The 17,629-nt window shown below is 36.6% G+C and overlaps 1 protein-coding gene across 8 annotated transcripts in view; it reads left to right on the forward strand.

Annotated features, from left to right (window-relative positions):
* The window catches only part of PRKAG2 (protein kinase AMP-activated non-catalytic subunit gamma 2), a 230,471-nt gene that overhangs the window by 207,506 nt on the left and 5,336 nt on the right, over positions 1 to 17,629 (forward strand). For all 8 annotated transcript variants that reach the window (XM_076331958.1, XM_076331960.1, XM_076331964.1 and 5 more), the window contains 8 exons: positions 4,503 to 4,584; positions 6,111 to 6,169; positions 9,312 to 9,357; positions 10,164 to 10,218; positions 12,126 to 12,252; positions 13,033 to 13,198; positions 13,548 to 13,585; positions 16,523 to 16,669. In XM_076331958.1, the coding sequence (XP_076188073.1) occupies positions 4,503 to 4,584; positions 6,111 to 6,169; positions 9,312 to 9,357; positions 10,164 to 10,218; positions 12,126 to 12,252; positions 13,033 to 13,198; positions 13,548 to 13,585; positions 16,523 to 16,669 (720 nt within the window). The remainder of the gene's footprint in view (positions 1 to 4,502; positions 4,585 to 6,110; positions 6,170 to 9,311; positions 9,358 to 10,163; positions 10,219 to 12,125; positions 12,253 to 13,032; positions 13,199 to 13,547; positions 13,586 to 16,522; positions 16,670 to 17,629) is intronic.

A 17,629-nucleotide genomic window follows, 5' to 3' on the forward strand; every position in this document is an offset into this window, starting at 1 on the left:
ACCAGGAACTGTGATTGCAACAGCAGCAGCGTCCTGGTTTCAGCCTCCTTACCTTCTGGGACAGTCCTGGAGGACAAGTTTGAAACCCACTGGTCACTTATGCATATAGTTACAGTTTTCATAACGTAGTGTTAGGTGAAACAAGATGAAAGTGTGTGTGTGTACACACATGCTGAATTTTTGGAAACAAGCTCATCCTCAGTTTTCCTTTCAGATGCTTTCCTCATTCATAGAAGTTTACTCAAGAGAGCATTTCTGCAAGGACTTGCAAGATTACTGGTCTGGTATATCATAACGAGGAGTGTCCCTTTCAGTATTTCCTGTCAGTGAGGGAAAACTTATTCTGTAGTGTGGTGAAATCTTCTGTCTGCTACCACAGTTTCTGGTGTCACTGCGCAATAATCAAGCTATTTTGGAGCTCACTAATCATAAGGGACAAGCTTTTCCAAATATTCTACTACCTGAAAAACAGGACTTCCTATGTATGGGTCTAACTCGATCTTTCTTGGTAATGACTGTTATATTGGAAGAGGCTACATCCTCCTTAAGACTTACAGTGGAAATACTTGAATGGTCTGCAGAAGCGATGACCTCCCGAAGTCCTGTCGAACCTAAATTAGTCTGTTCTTTTATTCAGCATATTCACAGTCAGTATAATGAGTTCCTGTAGTAAGAAAAGCTTGTTCCTGTTCTGCTCGCTGTAGTGTAATAGCACCTATTGTTGAGGTCATCTATGATACATGTAGGATTTCAGTTGCTGTGTTCCTTTACTATAATATGACCCTTCTACTTCAGGGGCAGGATGCTGGAGAAGACAAGTAGTCACATAAAATGGGATTCCTGATCTAATTGTAAATGTCTAGACATCTTATAGTCAGTGAGGGGGGAAATGGCATCTGTGGGATACAACTTAATCTCTATCTAAGGCTGATGAGTCATGCCACAGAAATGACTGTTTCCCCCGGTTGGCTATGAAGAGATGCGGTGAGTATGCAAAGTCAGCATATATATCAGAACAGCCTCTAAATTTGGGCAGATAAATCCCATTTTATTGATTCATTGTGTTTGTTAGGACCACTACATGGTTAATAAGAACAAAAGTGCTTTGTTTAAAGAATGTTTGTACATGGTGTTGAATAGCAACAATCTGTGGCATCTGGCTGATGAACAATGGTTTTGTGAAGGTCAGGCCAGTCCAACACTCAAGATCAGAGAAAGAACAATGCTGGTGGGGCCAAGAATTAACAATGCTGTTGGAGGTCCAAAGATGAGACATGGTAGAGATATTCAAAGGCTACAAACTGTATCTAATCTGAAAGGAAGGTCCTTGTGGGTATTTTCTGCATGAGCATCACTGAAACATCTAAACGTGCTGGATGGAAGCCCAGCTCCACACCCCAGTGTTTTGGCTGGCCACCAAGCAGTACTTTGGGCAACTGAAATTGGTCAACCACAGAAACTAAAGGAAAATGTGAGTGGATGAGTGTATGTTTGTGCTTGCAAGCAGTTTTAGCAAATAAGAATGAAGTTGGGTTTTTGCTTTGTAATTACCTTACTTAAATAAGAGACAAGTATTAACATTAGAACTGGTGGCATTGTTATTTAAAAGGTAACTGTGTAACAGTTTCTACTATAAAACTGAAGAAAACAATAGGAATGTCACTTAAGCTGTGGTCTAGGAGGACAGCCCAGAGGGATGAGTTTAAGTATTTCTTTACTAAATTTTGGCGATTTATTACATCAAATGTTTAATATCCTAATACCCAAGCTGAACTCATTGTCTTTTATGAAGGATTTAAGTCTGAGCTATCTCAGTAGCTGTATCTGTTCAGCAGCCCTCAGTTCTTCCAAAACCTATCTTTTAAAGCTAGGCAAGATGACATCTAACTGAAGATTCTTGAGATTCTTGGAGACAAATAACTTGCAAATAAACAGAATCAGGGCAAGAACTGATCCTTTGAGGAAACTTGCTTTTCCTTTTGGATTGTCTACAAGCTCAGCTTCTTGCCTAGTATATCTTTGAAATTGTCTCTCTTGAAGTATCATTTCTGAATCTAAAATAATACCTCAATTTTACTATCTCGACCATCTGAACATTGTGCTAGGTGGTGGTATTTGCTGTTACTGTGTCTGAGAAAGAAGTAGTAGCAAGAATTTGGAGGTTGCCTGAAGTCCTATAGTTGGCTGTCCACATCTTTTCTGCTGAGGGCATGCTTCTTTTCCAGGTTATCAATTACAGAGTTTGTAAACTGGCTTGCAAAGTTTTGTTGCATGATTACTATCTGGAAGAAAGCTATTTTCCCCCTGGCTTTAATAGATTAGCTGTTACCTTCTTGCTCTGATACAGCTTGAACATCTTATTCTTGTCGAAGACCTGGGACATAAGTTGGCAGTGACCATTAACTCGTGTGATAGCTATTATTATGGAAAGATATCAAAGCTGAAGGCTCTCAGTTTCAGGCAGTTTGAGTGTAGTTTCCTCTTTCTTGATGAAGAATGGTTAGAACTTATTTTGCCCCAAGATGGAGTTAGTTTGTGTGAACTCACTTCTGTCTCATATCTGCTCCCCAAATAGCTCACTGCTGTTAGCTTTTGCTGCATTAACTGTAAGTGTGATGCTGTTATGTGGGACACACTTCATGTGTCTGCCTGGAGGGTTTCTTTGTGGTTTCAGTCTTCCTTATGAGTTAATATGCTCCTGTGGTGGATTTGGTAATGTTTGTTTTACCCGATGACTCCTTGTGTCAGTGAGGTGGCTGAATACCTCTGGGACCCTTCTATTTAACTGTTTTCTAGATAAGTACTACATGGTGTGTATCTGACAGTCTTATTTGTGGTTCTGAGTATTTTTTCCCCGTGTGGCTGCTTCAGTTTTAATGCAGTTTAGGGGTGGTGGTTCTTAAGCAGATGATTATTGCTGTTTGTTGATGATATGGCAGAAGCATCTGTAACGTCAGGAGGCAGCTTTGAGAACTGTCATCTGCTGAGGTCAGGAGAGTAGATTTGCTTCTCATGGTCAGAGAGAAAGCAGTCGGGCTGCACAGACGTCACAAGAAATACAGGTTGCTTTAAGAAGTCTGATCTTAAAGATTGGAGTTCACGTGCAGTAGGATAACACCAGGTATTTGAAAACTGCAAATCACTGAAGTGTAGACAGAGGTGATGTGTTCTGGTGCGGAGTAGAGATCTTACTAACTTAGAAATTTAAACTGGTACATTATAACACTAAGTAGAGTCTAAATGGAGGTTCTGTCAAATATCATATGACACTGGCTATCATATGGATTGCTTTGCAAACTTTTCCAAGAAGGTTGTAGCTAACAATGGCAGACTTACTTTTTTTTCTCCTGCCTACATTTTTGTTTGCCCCTACTTTCTTGGATGCTGATTCCATTGACTGTGAAGCCCTTTTATCCCTGACTGTGTTGTGGAGAGGAGCCCCTTGGCACATAATTTAAAGTAGACACTTAAGATAACTGTGTAATTGTGGTCTGTTCTGTTTGCAGTTGTCAAGCAATTGCAATTGTTACTTCTATGTTACTTGGACCGAGGACCAGTTTCATGGATGTAGAGATATAGATTAGCTATGTCCTAGTTTTGTGCCAGGTCAAGACCTGGACAAGAACCATCATTTCTGTATTGTGTTTTCCATGTGAAGCCTATCTAGGGGTGTGGGCAGGACAGGAATGATAACATGCTCAAGCATATCATCAAGAGATCAGGACTTCGCGGTGCACTAGAGCCTGACTGCTTCATGCTTCAGAGAACGAAGTGTTCACAGGGAAGTTCTTCTTTTCTTGTGAGAAAGGCACTGTAACCTTATCACCTCTGATTCAGAAATTGGGGAGGGTTAATTCATTAAAAAATGAAAGGATTTGGTTACACTTCTTTAGCAGCAAAACAGGCTAGCTAGTCCTTTTAACTTTCAGTCATATTTAAAATAATCAGACAATCCCTTTTAATTTGTATAAATCATGCATCTAAAAGCTGGAGAAGAAACAAGACTTTTCTTGTTTCAGTCTCTCTTTCTTGTAATACAACTGTTGCTATAGTGAACATTAGAATATAGCACAATCTTCAAATGTTAAGCTATATCTGTAAACTGGACACTTGTGATAATTATGTTCATTACAGATTTATTCAACGTCATGATTTGGGGGTTATAACTTATGGATAATATCAAACGGGAATAAATTTGAGGTTAGTGAGCATATCTTTTCAGCTGTGTCAGCTTACTTCTTCATCAGAGGCTTTCACATGGAATATTCACGTAACAAAACAAGAACAGATCTGGTTTTGCTAAGCTTTTTTCGAAGCTTTTTAACCATTTTAGAAGTAAAAGGCCTAAGACTTTTGTTTGGTGTGTGGTTTTTGTTCTGTTTTGAATACCAGCTACCTGTTTATACTGCATTTTTTCCTAGTAACTGGGGAAACCCTTCAGTTGGTGTCTGGTATGCTAAATTAAGAACAAAGATTTGTTTAGTTGTTCATTCTTTTTGCAGGTAAAGAAAGCCTTTTTTGCCTTGGTGGCAAATGGTGTGAGAGCAGCTCCACTGTGGGAGAGTAAAAAACAGAGTTTTGTAGGTAAGTAGTTCTAACATTATTCAGAATTACTTGAATTTCCAGGGTGCTTTATTGTTGCCAAAGGTGGTCTGGGGCTAGCCATGGTCTAACATCCTAGAGATATACTGGCGAAGAGGGTTTCTTTTTCCTCCTTGTGAGGAGTGGAATGTTGCCAGCTTTCATAGTGTTGCTGTGCTTTGAGAATCATGATGATTCTTTTAGGTCCTGACCTTCTGAAATTTGGTTTCTAATACGTGCATTTCATTGTGTATTTAAAAATAAAGGTAACAGTCACAAAAGAATTCTGAAAACAGGAACTATAAAAGAAGAATTTCATGTTACAGTATCCTAATATACATGCAATATGAGCATGTCTTTTTCTGCACATTGTCAGTAAGGTGCACTTGAGAAATCCTTAAATAGCAGAACTGATGTGGAATGCTACAGATATGTCCCATATTGGGAGAAAAACATTAGATGTATGTATTGCTTTTTTAAGTCATGTAATTAATTGCCACAACAATAATCTTCCAAAATTAGATCTCTGTTGCAGTTAGAAGACAGTGTCATAGTGGCAGTTACAAATATTACTATATGTGCTTCTTGTGACCTGGAATATAGATTGAGGATTCTTGGAAATGAACGGTAGATACTTTATAAAGCATTTGTTAAAATATTTTAAATCCAAGGGGGGAGGAGCAGTAGTTTCATGCAATACATCATAGGAATGCTGTGTGTCTTTTATATTTTATTTCATTTTCTGTCTGTAACTAAGCTCTAGTGATTTAAAGCTGACCTCCGGATTAATTTTTCCCTTCCCCATTTCTTAGTTTCTTCAGTTTAGATGTAAGAGTAGTAAATAGTGGGGCAATTACATCTCAAATTTAGAACTTGAAAGCTCAAAGATTAATGTTTTCAGGTAACTAAACTAATCCTCAATATTATATTACATAGTTTGGTGTTAGTGGTTGAAATGCATACACTATGGATGTACTATCTTTTTCTTTAAAAAGTCACATTTCAATATAGACGTTGAGCATTACTGTGGAAATGATTGAATGAAGTTCTTTAATAAGCAATATTCAAGAAAATGGATTATACTGTTCCTTCATTTGAGTCTGAGAGTCTGCCTGACTTGGCAAGTACATAATGGGAATGTGTCTTATTTGAAAAGAAAATGAAAGGCAAGGAAAGGTCTCCAACATCTTTAAAAGATGTTCTAATCCCCCTCTTTTTTTTCCATGCTTTTGGGGGTGAATGCAGTCTGGATTCACGGTTTTCTTTGGGTCAGATTGAAAGAAGAGAAGTACCTAGATTATAATTTTGAATATTAATTCAGATGTGCGTTTTTATTCTGAAGCATTGTATCAATGCAAAAGTGAAACTTCAGAATTCCACTGTTGATTAGTCCAATACAAATAGTATGTTACATGCTTTTAATGTTTATTAAGTTGTATATTGTGAATATAAATAGAGAAAATAGCTGGAAGTTCTATATGTTAAGTATATATCTGAAGAACTTTTTTTTTATGTATCACTTGTTACAGGAATGTTAACAATTACAGATTTCATTAACATACTGCATAGATACTATAAGTCTCCAATGGTAAGTATGATGTTAAGCTATACTTTTATCATTTGCCATACAGTACAGAAACTGAAATATCAAACTGAAAAACTGATGATGATGATGAGTATTATTATTTAAGTCTTTGGAAGCTTAGATATGTTATGGGTATACTCACTGTGGAGGGTTTTTTTTTTGAAAGAGAAGATGGTTTTTTGAGAAGGGTAATAGAATTGTATCTGGATACCTGAGTTCAGTTCCCAGCTTTAGCCATGAAGGTCCTATGAGCTTGGGCAGGTAACGTAATCTGTCTGCTTCAGTTATACATGTATAAACATGAGGAATTTCCTTAATGAGTACTACCATTTATTATGTTTTGTGTGGTGCTTACCATAATGATAGCCTTTGTCTTGGATACGAGGCTCCACTTAGTGCTGCAACTGATGACTAATGCATTTGGGATGAAGGACCTGGCTTAAAATACTTAGTAAAACTAGATGTGATATCAAAAGTATGAAGGAAAATACTTGATTATTGATCACTGTATTTATTTGTGTTCAGGTTGTTTCAAAGCACGTACTTCAATAGTAATCAGAGCTCTATATAAATGGCAAATATCAACCAAGAAGCATTTGGGGGGGGATGTCTTAAAGTTACATGAAAAAGTTCATTGTATTTAAAAATCAAGTATGTAGCTATGCGTGGTTCACATGTTTATATAATCATCTTTGTCTTGTTATGATAGAGCTATTCTGAAAAGAGTATGCGGAATTAAACAGAATGCTAGCTTAGAGGCTTGGATGCATTAAAAGGTTACTCTGTTCTTGGAGTGATGGTGTAGAATAAACAAGTTAAACTGGTTAAATGTATGCAAATATTTTAGTTACATGGCTGAGCTGCACAATCAGTTGGAGATCTGTTGACTTCAATTAACTGTAACTTAAAATTCCCATTGGCGGGTAGTTGATGAAATTCTCTTGCTTGCATGTTCATACATTTACATCCCTTTCTTGTTACTGTCGAATCACAATTCCCCCTCTACCAATTACAGCATACATACTATGTTTTATTAGCTAAAAAAATCAAAAACAGTTGAATAAAGCAGACATCTGATGTATTAGGCTTCTCAAAGCTCATGTTAATTTTTCAAAATCCATAGTGAAATTATTGTCAGATGCCAGTAATGTAGTACACTGTCCTTTCTTCCTGTTAAAGAATTATTTCCGCCCCCCCCCGACATTTACAAGGGGTGAGGGGAGAAGCAAATGAAAAGTGATTGCACACTGGTAACTTCCTTAAAATGGTTTCCATATTGTAATGACCCTCAACCCCAATACTACCAATTTTTCCATGTAACTTTACCTAAGGTCTAACTGTTGTCACTCCTGTTTACATTGTCTAACATCCTATTCCACAGGTTGTGCTTAAAATGGCAGCAGTAAGGAGGAATAGCTGAGAAGTGACAACATTTGACTTAAGTGATTGATGCAGTCTTCTATTAAAAAAAAAAAAGTTAAAATAATATTCCATCAGGGAATGCTCTAGTCTTAATAGGTAAAATTATGCTGAAAATATAACTCTATTTCAGTCACTCTTTCTAAATGCATCACATCACATACAGTGTGAAGCATGTTGCTGTTCGTGTACTAGATAATATCTTTAAATGACTGATGAGGAACATTCAGGTAGTTTCTCCCTATAGTGTGGTCAAAGAACTAGGTTTACCCCCATCTTGTCAGCATCTAAAGCGGTCTCCTATTCTTCTTATCACTTCAGTAGATCTTCTGAACTGCAGTCCACTCTTAACTGCCTGTTTTTGTCAAGAGCCCTAAAAGATGATTTAACTTACTTATGTAGGTATCTTTTATAAGCCATCCAAAAATGGTATACTTGAGTAGTCCAATTATAGTATATCAATTTAACATTCCCTTATACTCTTCAAAGGATGCTAATTCCAGAGAATAACCTAAGTGTAGTCTCCTTTAGCTCAAAGATAAATGTAGTAGGCTTTGTGGAGACTTCTACCCTTCATCTATAAACTCCTCAGCCTCAGCAGTGTTTGCAGAGGTACCTGACAGAGAAGAGCCGTGTAAGGGATGACAGGCACCTTTGGCCTAGGCTATAGCGAGCGCAATTGCTATTACAAGTGGCTGGCTTGCAGCTTGATACCTTTAGAGAAAGGTAGCTTTCACATCTGAAACATTTTCAGAAAACCATCAGCAAGGTGGAAGGAGCTACTGTAGGGAGGTTATACAATCTTTTGACAAAGAACTTTGTGAAACAGCTGCTGAACAGCAGGAAGTTGGTGGTGTGACCATGTCTTTTTTTTTTGTTGTTTTGGTTTTGTTTTGTTTTAAACTTCAAAGATTGGACTCTTAAAGGTTTTTTGGTGTTATTGCTGATCTGATCTGATGATAAGCTGCCACCAAAAGCTGCAGACTTGCTGCATCCTTTGCCCGGTATCATTTGCCCATCCTTTTTGTGAGCCAGTTAAGGAAGCTAAACCAGCAGAAAACTAACAATGTTTTTGTAACTTTTTTTTGCCTGTTTGGTTCCCTGGACCAGCTGAACACAGGTCAGATGAGCAACATTGCTGGTACAGGAGAAATGCTGAGAGCATGTGTGGCTTAAATGCAGTGTCTGAAAACATTTGAAGAATGTAACATCAGTAAAAGATTAAACTTGAGGGAGGGGGGAATACATGTTGGTTCTTCTGATTGAACTGAGCACTAAACCAAGTGCTCTTGCTTGTTTGTATAATCAAGTAACAGTAAAATTCATCTCTGTTAGCATTAAGAAGTCAAGTGATCAGGGTAAGCTTTTTAGTGGTTTGAGTCTGTGAGGAATCATCAGCGGGTTTACTCTGGCATGATTGTTTTAAGGTGAGATAAATTACTGAAGAGATGCCTCTGAGTCTAGAAGAGATCTAGACTACAAACCTCGGCAGGTAAAAGATCTTTCTTGTCCCCTGAAATGATAGGTCCAGTATGGTACTCTGTACTGAGCAGGATTGCACCCTTTCCTCTTGTTATTGCCAAGAAATGTTATTCTGGACTGTTCTTACTCTGTTAGATTGCCTGCAATGAAATGTAAGGAAATTATTCAGATATTTATAATATTGTTAATGATTTGGGGCTTAAAAGTAATACTTCAAGCTAAACTTTCCATCTACCCATTGTAGGTTCAGATTTATGAATTGGAGGAGCACAAGATAGAAACCTGGAGGGGTAAGAATATTTACTACTTGGTTAATAATTTAAAACATTCTAATGTTTTTCAGTGTAGTAGATTTTTAATTAATCACAGACTTAACTTGTCTCTTGCCACATACTTTTTAATGAGAGCAGGAATAGTAAAAGCTTGTCCATTTGCTCCTGCTGCTTATTTTTCTACCTGAAACTGTGTAAGGACTAGAGTGATCTGGGCTATATACTACTTCGCCACTTGTTCATGATAGTACCATCTTGCTCTTTAAGAAAGAAAAAACGAAACTGGAGTAAGGCAGCATGTATGGCTGTAGAGTTGATGAGTATATGTGGAATGGAAATGTATCTGAGCCAGGATGCAGAATGAATAGATGACCCTACGTATTGAGTGAACTAATGGATGAGCAACAAGCTATGCCTCAGTGAATTGCATAATGCGACTAGAAATTCATAGAACATGCTGGGTGTGAACAGAAGTGCTGAATGCAGGGAGGAAGCTTTATGTAAAAGAAGACTATATGCCATGAAATAATACATAGAAGTACTCTATGCAGCAGACCCTCTCAGAAAAGGAACTGGTAAAGAATTACTTGCTGTTGTTGCAGTGACCCCTGGCGGTAATCAGTTTAGTCCTGCTTTTAAAACTTTTGTCTTTTTAATGTCAATATAGAAGAATGTGCATAAGTGGTAGAATATCTGAAGTAACTGTGTATACTCCTCTCTTTCTTCCACTTAATTTTGTACGAATGAATTTATAAAATGCTTTCATAAAAAAAGCTAATGTTTTCATATAAATTGGTAATGGTCTATTAATTTTCTGTACACAGAGCTTTATTTACAAGAGACATTTAAACCTTTAGTGAACATCTCCCCAGATGCAAGGTAGGATTTTGCTTTTCAGTCTGCTTAACTTGAAATAAACTAACTCCATCTCAACTCTGAATTTAAGACTTCTTTATATAATAAGAAATAATTTATATTGTAAACTAGAGTACAATAATGAAGGACTATCTTTTAATATAATCAAGAAGGTGTGGGAGCTTTTTATTGTGAGTGAGGACTTTTTTTAATTATCCAAAGAAGAGAATGTTTAGTTTAAATTTTGTCTTTTATCAGTGTAACTCTTCTGGTAAAAGGACTAGACATGGATCAAAATTACTTGCCAGAAAATATGCAAAAAAGGCAACGTGATGACCCTTCAAGCTAGCCTGCAAGTCATGTTTGTTTCATGAAAATCAAAAACTGCACAGAGGCTTTCAGCTGTCTTGTTCTCAGCAATCATAGTAATTGAAAACGTAGAGTACTTTTCAACGCAAGTAACTTTCCTTAACTAAAGGAAAGACAGTATCTGTGTGTTTTGTTCTGCTCTACTACTAGGTTGTGCTCCTTAAAAGATAAATGTCTGTCCTTTTTCTTCGTGATGGAATTTGAAAGAAATAGTTTTTAAACTGCCATTATACCTTATTTACCAAAGGTAACTTGAGAGAGAGCTTTAGTTGGTCACTTCACAACTTGAGTACTACTTATCGCTGAACCGGAGAGTGAAGTTCTGATTCTTGCTTTCAGTTTGTGGCATGGGATTGCTTATGCCCTATCAAAGGAAACTGGTGAAGGGAACTCTAGTGATTACCTCGAAGTAATGATGTGCTGTATCCTCAATAGAATTGCCACTGAGTCATGAATGTCATTCAATTAAGTCATAAGGAATGTATTTTGAATGGTAGCTAGTTGCAAGGAATACCATTAAGATAACAAAATAGTATAATTGCTTTCAGTCAAAGGTGCAGCAAGAGAAGTATTGCAATAAAGAAGATGCAGTAGGACATGTATAAAAGGATAGAGCAAGTCAACTTAAGACCCGATCCAGAAATGGACTTGGGTTCTGTGACAGACTGCTGCACTTAGGAGTAGTTAAATGTTTATTCCGGGAGTGGAATCTACAGTGCAGTGGTGGGAATCTTGACTCTACGTATATCAAATGGGGATAGTTCATCCCTGTAGTGGACTCAGAACATACAGTTTATTGTGTATGGGAAGAAGCCTACTCCGACAAGTAGGCGTTTATCAAAGTTTTACTAATTTTATTACTTATTAATTCATTGCAGTTGGTGGTCAGCTGTTCTATCATAGTCTTACTAGGACCAAGGGGAGGAAAAAAAAAGTGTTACTTGCACAAAGAGCAGACTTGTATAGGTTGGAATATTGCTAAATCGTAGTCTGCAGTGTCCGGAGAAGTGTTTCAGATCTCCTGCAAATAACTTTTTGCCAATCCCCAATGATAATTCAGTGAAATGATTAGATAATTGTTTTGGCTTAATTGCATATAAGCACTTACCCATAAAAATGGTCTTCTTAGAAAATGTTCTAGAAGTTTGGGATTGAGATGCATTAAGTGCAAGAACACTCTGTTTTTCACTGTTTGTTTGTCTCTGAACAGAAAGATCCATTCTGAGTGCAGGGATACTGTGAGCACAGCACTTACTGGAAAAACAATTTACACTTCTGAAGAAATATTTCTGCTATACTTTCTACCACAAAAAGTCACTTTCCATCACGTTTTCTTTTGGGTTTAGATGTTCATGAGCATATTGTTGTTGATGTGTTTTACCAGCTGCAAAAGTTAATCTGAAATCCCTTAACTTCTGTTTTTTATAACATTAAAGATAATGCAAGTAATTTCTTGTATTGTATGTACTTCATGGGGGTTTGTAAATATGTTTATATATCACTTGACATTACTCATTGTCAGCCAGAATTCATTAAAAAAGAACTAATGTTTTTCTCCTCAGCCTTTTTGATGCTGTATATTCATTGATCAAAAACAAAATCCACAGATTGCCAGTTATAGATCCCGTCAGTGGAAATGCACTTTATATACTTACCCATAAAAGAATCCTCAAGTTCCTCCAGCTTTTTGTAAGTACTTAAAGTTATGCTTTGCTTAACTGATTTCCCCCCACCCAGTAGACATCTTTAAGTAATTTAAGTCTTAGTACAGAAACTTCTTGATAAACTTCCATATTCATTGTGTCTCTGCGTATCTTTTTTTGATAACAGTGAAATTAAAGCTTGATGTAAGACCTGTACATTACCTTTACTTTTCTTTTAGTCATTTAAAGAAACCTAAACACCAAGGACTTGTCTTGGCTATTTGAGTAATTTGCTGTCCTTTCTGGAAGATCTACTCAGCTTCAGAAGCTTGTTTACATGAATAGAAAAATGAATTGTCTCCCAGAGACGAGATTATCATTACTCAGTGTAGCTTATGTCGGTCACAGGAATGAATAGGAGGCCCAACAAAGCAACAAGAGTTCAAAATAAGCATTCGGTGTATAGTATGTTTTGCTGTCTCCTCTCTCCAGTTTCAGTGGGAATGACATAGCTTAGGCTCAAAAGCATTTAGAGATGGGTTGCTACAAAAATAAATAAATGAGCAAAAAACTTAAGTTACGTAGTCTTAATTTAGAGCTGCTTTGAACAGAAGTAATGCTTCTAGATCTGAGCTTGTTTTGGCTTTATGTTAATCTAGTAGCAGATTACTGTAACTATCTGTAACCATCATTTGGAGTCTGTAGATGGATGAGTGAATACAGATTTCCTAATATATATACCAATCATATGGAAACATGGTAGGTGTAGAAAACATGGTAGGTGCAGAAAACTGCACTGTAAATAGATTCATTCTGACTTTCCTAGATGTCAGAGATGCCAAAGCCTGCCTTTATGAAGAAGAATCTGGATGAACTTGGAATAGGAACTTACCACAACATTGCCTTCATACATCCAGACACTCCTATCATTAAAGCCTTGAATATATTTGTAGAGAGAAGGATATCGGCATTACCTGTTGTGGATGAGTCAGGTGTGTGTTGGGTCTTCTGTATGCAAAAGTGTGGTAAGACAAATGGTGCTGAACCCTGGATTGATGTTGGGGGGACTGGGGGGGGAGAGGAGAAAGAATAAAAAAAAAAAAAAGGCAGGGGGAGAAAGGGAATATAAAGAAATACTTATGCAAGATGTAGGTTGATAGGATGTAGGTTGATAGGCTTGGAAGAACTTCATGGGTTGGTGGGTTGGTTGGGGTTTTTTCCATCTTTCCTTCTTGACCTGTCTGTTTTCTTTCTATGTAACTGTAAGATAACAAATGAAAGCAGGAAGCAAGAAAACTAATTTTGTATTTTAAGCACTTTAACTTTTCTTTTTCTTTTTAGGAAAAGTTGTAGATATTTATTCCAAATTTGATGTAATAGTAAGTATATCTCTTAAAATCTATTAAATGTTTTATATCCAGTAAGCATTTGCAAATTAATTTGTTAATTTGTCAATTTTGGCTATTTTTTTCCTTAGGCTTTAATTAACAAACTGAATAAAACAGATTCAATTCACCCTGCACAGAATTTTTTTTATTATAGTTTATTTAAGCTATCCTTAGTAATACTACTCGCATGCAGGCATCTACTGCTTTGGATGTTACCCAAAATTAAATCTGGCTGTACTATTACAAAAAGAGGGCACAGGCTTTTTATGTTTGTTTCTATTTTTGAGATTGGGCTTTCTTTTCCCAGCCGCTGCCATTCTACGGTCTGTTTTCAAAGAGAATGCAGATTTTTTCCATGCGGTCTGGGTACTTTGTACAACTTGACCTTCTCAGTGAATTAAAACTACTTGTCCCATTCTTTTGTGTGAGTCTCTGACTCGGGAGTATTGCATCTGTATTCCTTCTGGCTTAGATCTAATTCAGGCCACTGTTCCTGGTTTTCTCTCAGGAGTGCAACAGCGTAGTCAGATTCATGCCGTGATTTGCCAACCTTGCAGAGCACCAAAAGTGCTCTTCTATTCTTGTGGTCTTCAGAAACTTGAAAAATATATTTAGGTTTTTTATCCCTGTCCCCTCCTAGCTGTATGCACCTGCCTTCTAATTGGAACTTCTGATAGCTACATGATTTTTTAGAGATTTAAGTGTGCAAGCTGCTTACTCCACCAGCCCGCTAGTGCTAATGAAGAATCCAGATGTCTGAAATGCTGCGTAGAATGCTTTCAGAAATATGGAGAATAAAGTATTTCCATTTGGGACTAAGCTTATAAATATCTCTGGCTGCAAACAGTGCTCTTAATACTGAAAATTTTGCAATGTCACCGTTCTTGCCCGTCGTCTTCTCTACGTGTTTGTCTTTTTGTTCTTTGGGATTCTCTACTGTGTTAAGACCCTGTTCTGCCGTAAAGGCTGGTCAGGGAATAGGTAGTAGCTGTAGCGAGAGTGATCTAACATATCAAAGACAATGAAATTTCACAGTTGGTGGGTTCAGTGTTCCAATTTATTTTGTAACTGTGTTAGACTTTGAGGCAGGACATGTGTCCTTTATTACACATTCTTTTTCAGAAAGACAACAAAAGGAAGAGGGTTCCTTATGTTTTTCGCTCCTTTTCTCATTTTAAGTGATGGGGCAACAAAAATTATAGGATTTTTAGAGATGCTGAATCATTTCTTTGGAAAAATTATGTGTTTGGATCAGGAAGAAAAAAATCCACCACAAAGGCTTTAGGATATAATTGTTTGCTCCCAGCTAGTAACGTGGGAAAGAGTTAGGGCATCTATTGATTATTTGAGATTTTCCTCACATATACTAATTTGCTTATTAAATGGGGGGAAAAAGATATTTTGCTCTTAGTGGTATGGCATCCTTGAACATCTTCTGGGTTTGGATGTGGATGTACTCTTTAATATCTTTACAATAAAGCAGTTTGAAGATATGTAATACTTCATTTGCTTTGCCTGCTAGCTTCTATTGATAAAAGATAATCACCTCTCAGGCTTCCAGTTTTTCATCAGTCTGCTTCAATCTGATCTTCAAGCTTTAAAAGAAGAAATAAAAAAAAATCTGAAATGTATAATCTGATCTTCCAATAAACATAGAATTTGCAAGATTCAACTGATGATTTTTTAACTTTAAACCATGTGGCTAATATGCTTAGTTAAATCAGTGTTTTAAGCTATGCCTGTATATACAGCTGGCTAAGTTGATAGATTTCTCTCATTTTAATACAGTTCAGAATTCATTTTCAGGTTCTTGATGGGAGAAACCTGGGAAAGGTGTGATGGTATAGAAATAGCTTTATATTACACTAGTTATTGCGGATAGGGTGACTTCAGTTTGCAAAGGCTTTTTGTGTTCTCCTAATGTCCTTCATTAAATGAGTTAACTAAAACTGCTTGTATCTTCATGATCATCTCAAACCTATCTTGTCATGTTCAGTGTAATTCAATCCAAAAACTTGACTGATCACAGTATCCTCTAGCCGAAAATTGATCTCATTTTATTGCTTGGTCCAGTGTTTTCATTTTAAAGGTCTGTCTGTGTTTGTCCTTCAGTGCTTCAGTACACAAAATCAATAGGCCAGGATGTGCCAACGCTATCAAAATATTGCTATGGTCTCACCTACAAAGAACGCTTTTGTTGGTCTGGACAAAGCCCTCTTGCTACAAGCATGGTCCTGTTCTTAAACTGAAAGTTGTGAATGTCAGCTTTCAAACTTTTTTAACTTTATTACTTTTAGTGGTGGTGATGGGTTTTCATTTATATTATTTTTATAGTACTTATTAAAATACACACACACACAAAAAAATTGTTGTGAAATGGCAGTGCTAGCGTAGTCCAGGAGAGGGAGTCTGAGCCCACAAATAAGAAAGGTGAAGAAAATCTGTAATTTGTTCTCTACTTAGATCTGCACTAAGATCTACTTCATGGGTGGTGTTCAGAGCAGTTGGGGTCCTCCCCTATCCTATGAAAAACAAACAACAAAAAATTTTATGTTCTTAAAGTATATCTTGTATATTCTAAAATCTGTAGAACTTCATCTTTACATTTTCTACTCATGGCAAAAGCAGGAAGAGTAACATCAAGCCAAATATCAGATAGCAAAGTAAGGAGCTTTTCATTGGCCTAATGCATATTACAGAACAGTTTTATCAATTAACCCAGTCTGTCATATAGTGTTTAACATAATTGCATGCTTGACTGTTCCCAAAAACTGAAGCTGAAGAGCATCTGCTTTGTTTAATATGTGACTTGGAATAGACTTAATTTACACCAGAAACGTGTGTCTACTTGATGCCAAAATATTTACTTTATTGAGTACTTTATTACTAAGTACTGAGATGTGTTATGGGCCTTGTTTTTTTTTTCAGAATCTTGCTGCTGAAAAAACTTATAATAACCTAGATATCACGGTGACGCAAGCCCTACAGCACCGTTCTCAGTATTTTGAAGGTGTTGTAAAGTGTAGTATGCTGGAAACACTGGAGACCATTGTGGATAGAATAGTGAAGGCTGAGGTGAGTTCGCTTTTTATTTTTCCCTTCACTGTAAGTTAAAAAAATATATTACCAAACTGATAAATAGTAGAAGTTTATCCTTTCTAAGTTATTTTGGTTACTTGGTGAAAGTATTTTTTTCATAACTACATGTGTTGGGTATCAGTTTGCTTTATAGACTTAGATGCTTATAGAGATGTGTAAAATAGTGTACAGTACATCTGTAATAATACTCGGTTATTTGTGTTTCTGTTTTATGACATTAACTGAACTGAATGCAAAACTTCTTTGAGAGAATTAAGTTTCTTCCAAGCCTGCCACAAGTTTTGCAGACAAATAATTCTTTAAACTCCAGCTTATAGCTAGGTTGATTGACATATTGTTCAGGAAATTTAATGGGTACAATTAGTTAATGCATATGGAGTCCTGCGCTGCTCTCATACAAATACTGTGAAACGGGGCCAGAAAATAAATTCCTGTGAAGAAGCCTTTACTAACTGCTCTTGTAAATGATTTATCTGTGTGCTTTCCACTCTTTTGGTGCTGTTTATCTTGTTTGTTAGTATTGGGAACTTTCTTATACATGGAGGTGAATGAGTGTATAGGTCTTCCTCCCCTCTCTGCAGAAGAAAATCAGTATTACCAGTTTCGGTTGTCTCTGAGGTGTGATCAACTCCATTTAGATGCTTTAACTTCTTCAATTACAAGATTTTTTTTTTCCATCTTCAGGGTTGTAGCCATGCATATACTTGATATGATTAAAACTTCCACTTTGTTAATAACCCCTTAGAACCTCCATTAGGCAATTTTTACTTGTAATTTTCTGCATTTGCTTGAGCTTCTTCCTGAAACTGAATAATTTTAGCATTGCTAATATACAGATTTCAAATTTGGATAATTTTATTACTATCTTAAGAAGCTTTAGACATTTGGGTTTTAAGAAAAACTCCTACCCTTTGGTTCAGTCTAAACATAGTGAGA

Source organism: Aptenodytes patagonicus, chromosome 2, assembly GCF_965638725.1.
Source record: "Aptenodytes patagonicus chromosome 2, bAptPat1.pri.cur, whole genome shotgun sequence".
NCBI classification, from domain to species: domain Eukaryota; kingdom Metazoa; phylum Chordata; class Aves; order Sphenisciformes; family Spheniscidae; genus Aptenodytes; species Aptenodytes patagonicus.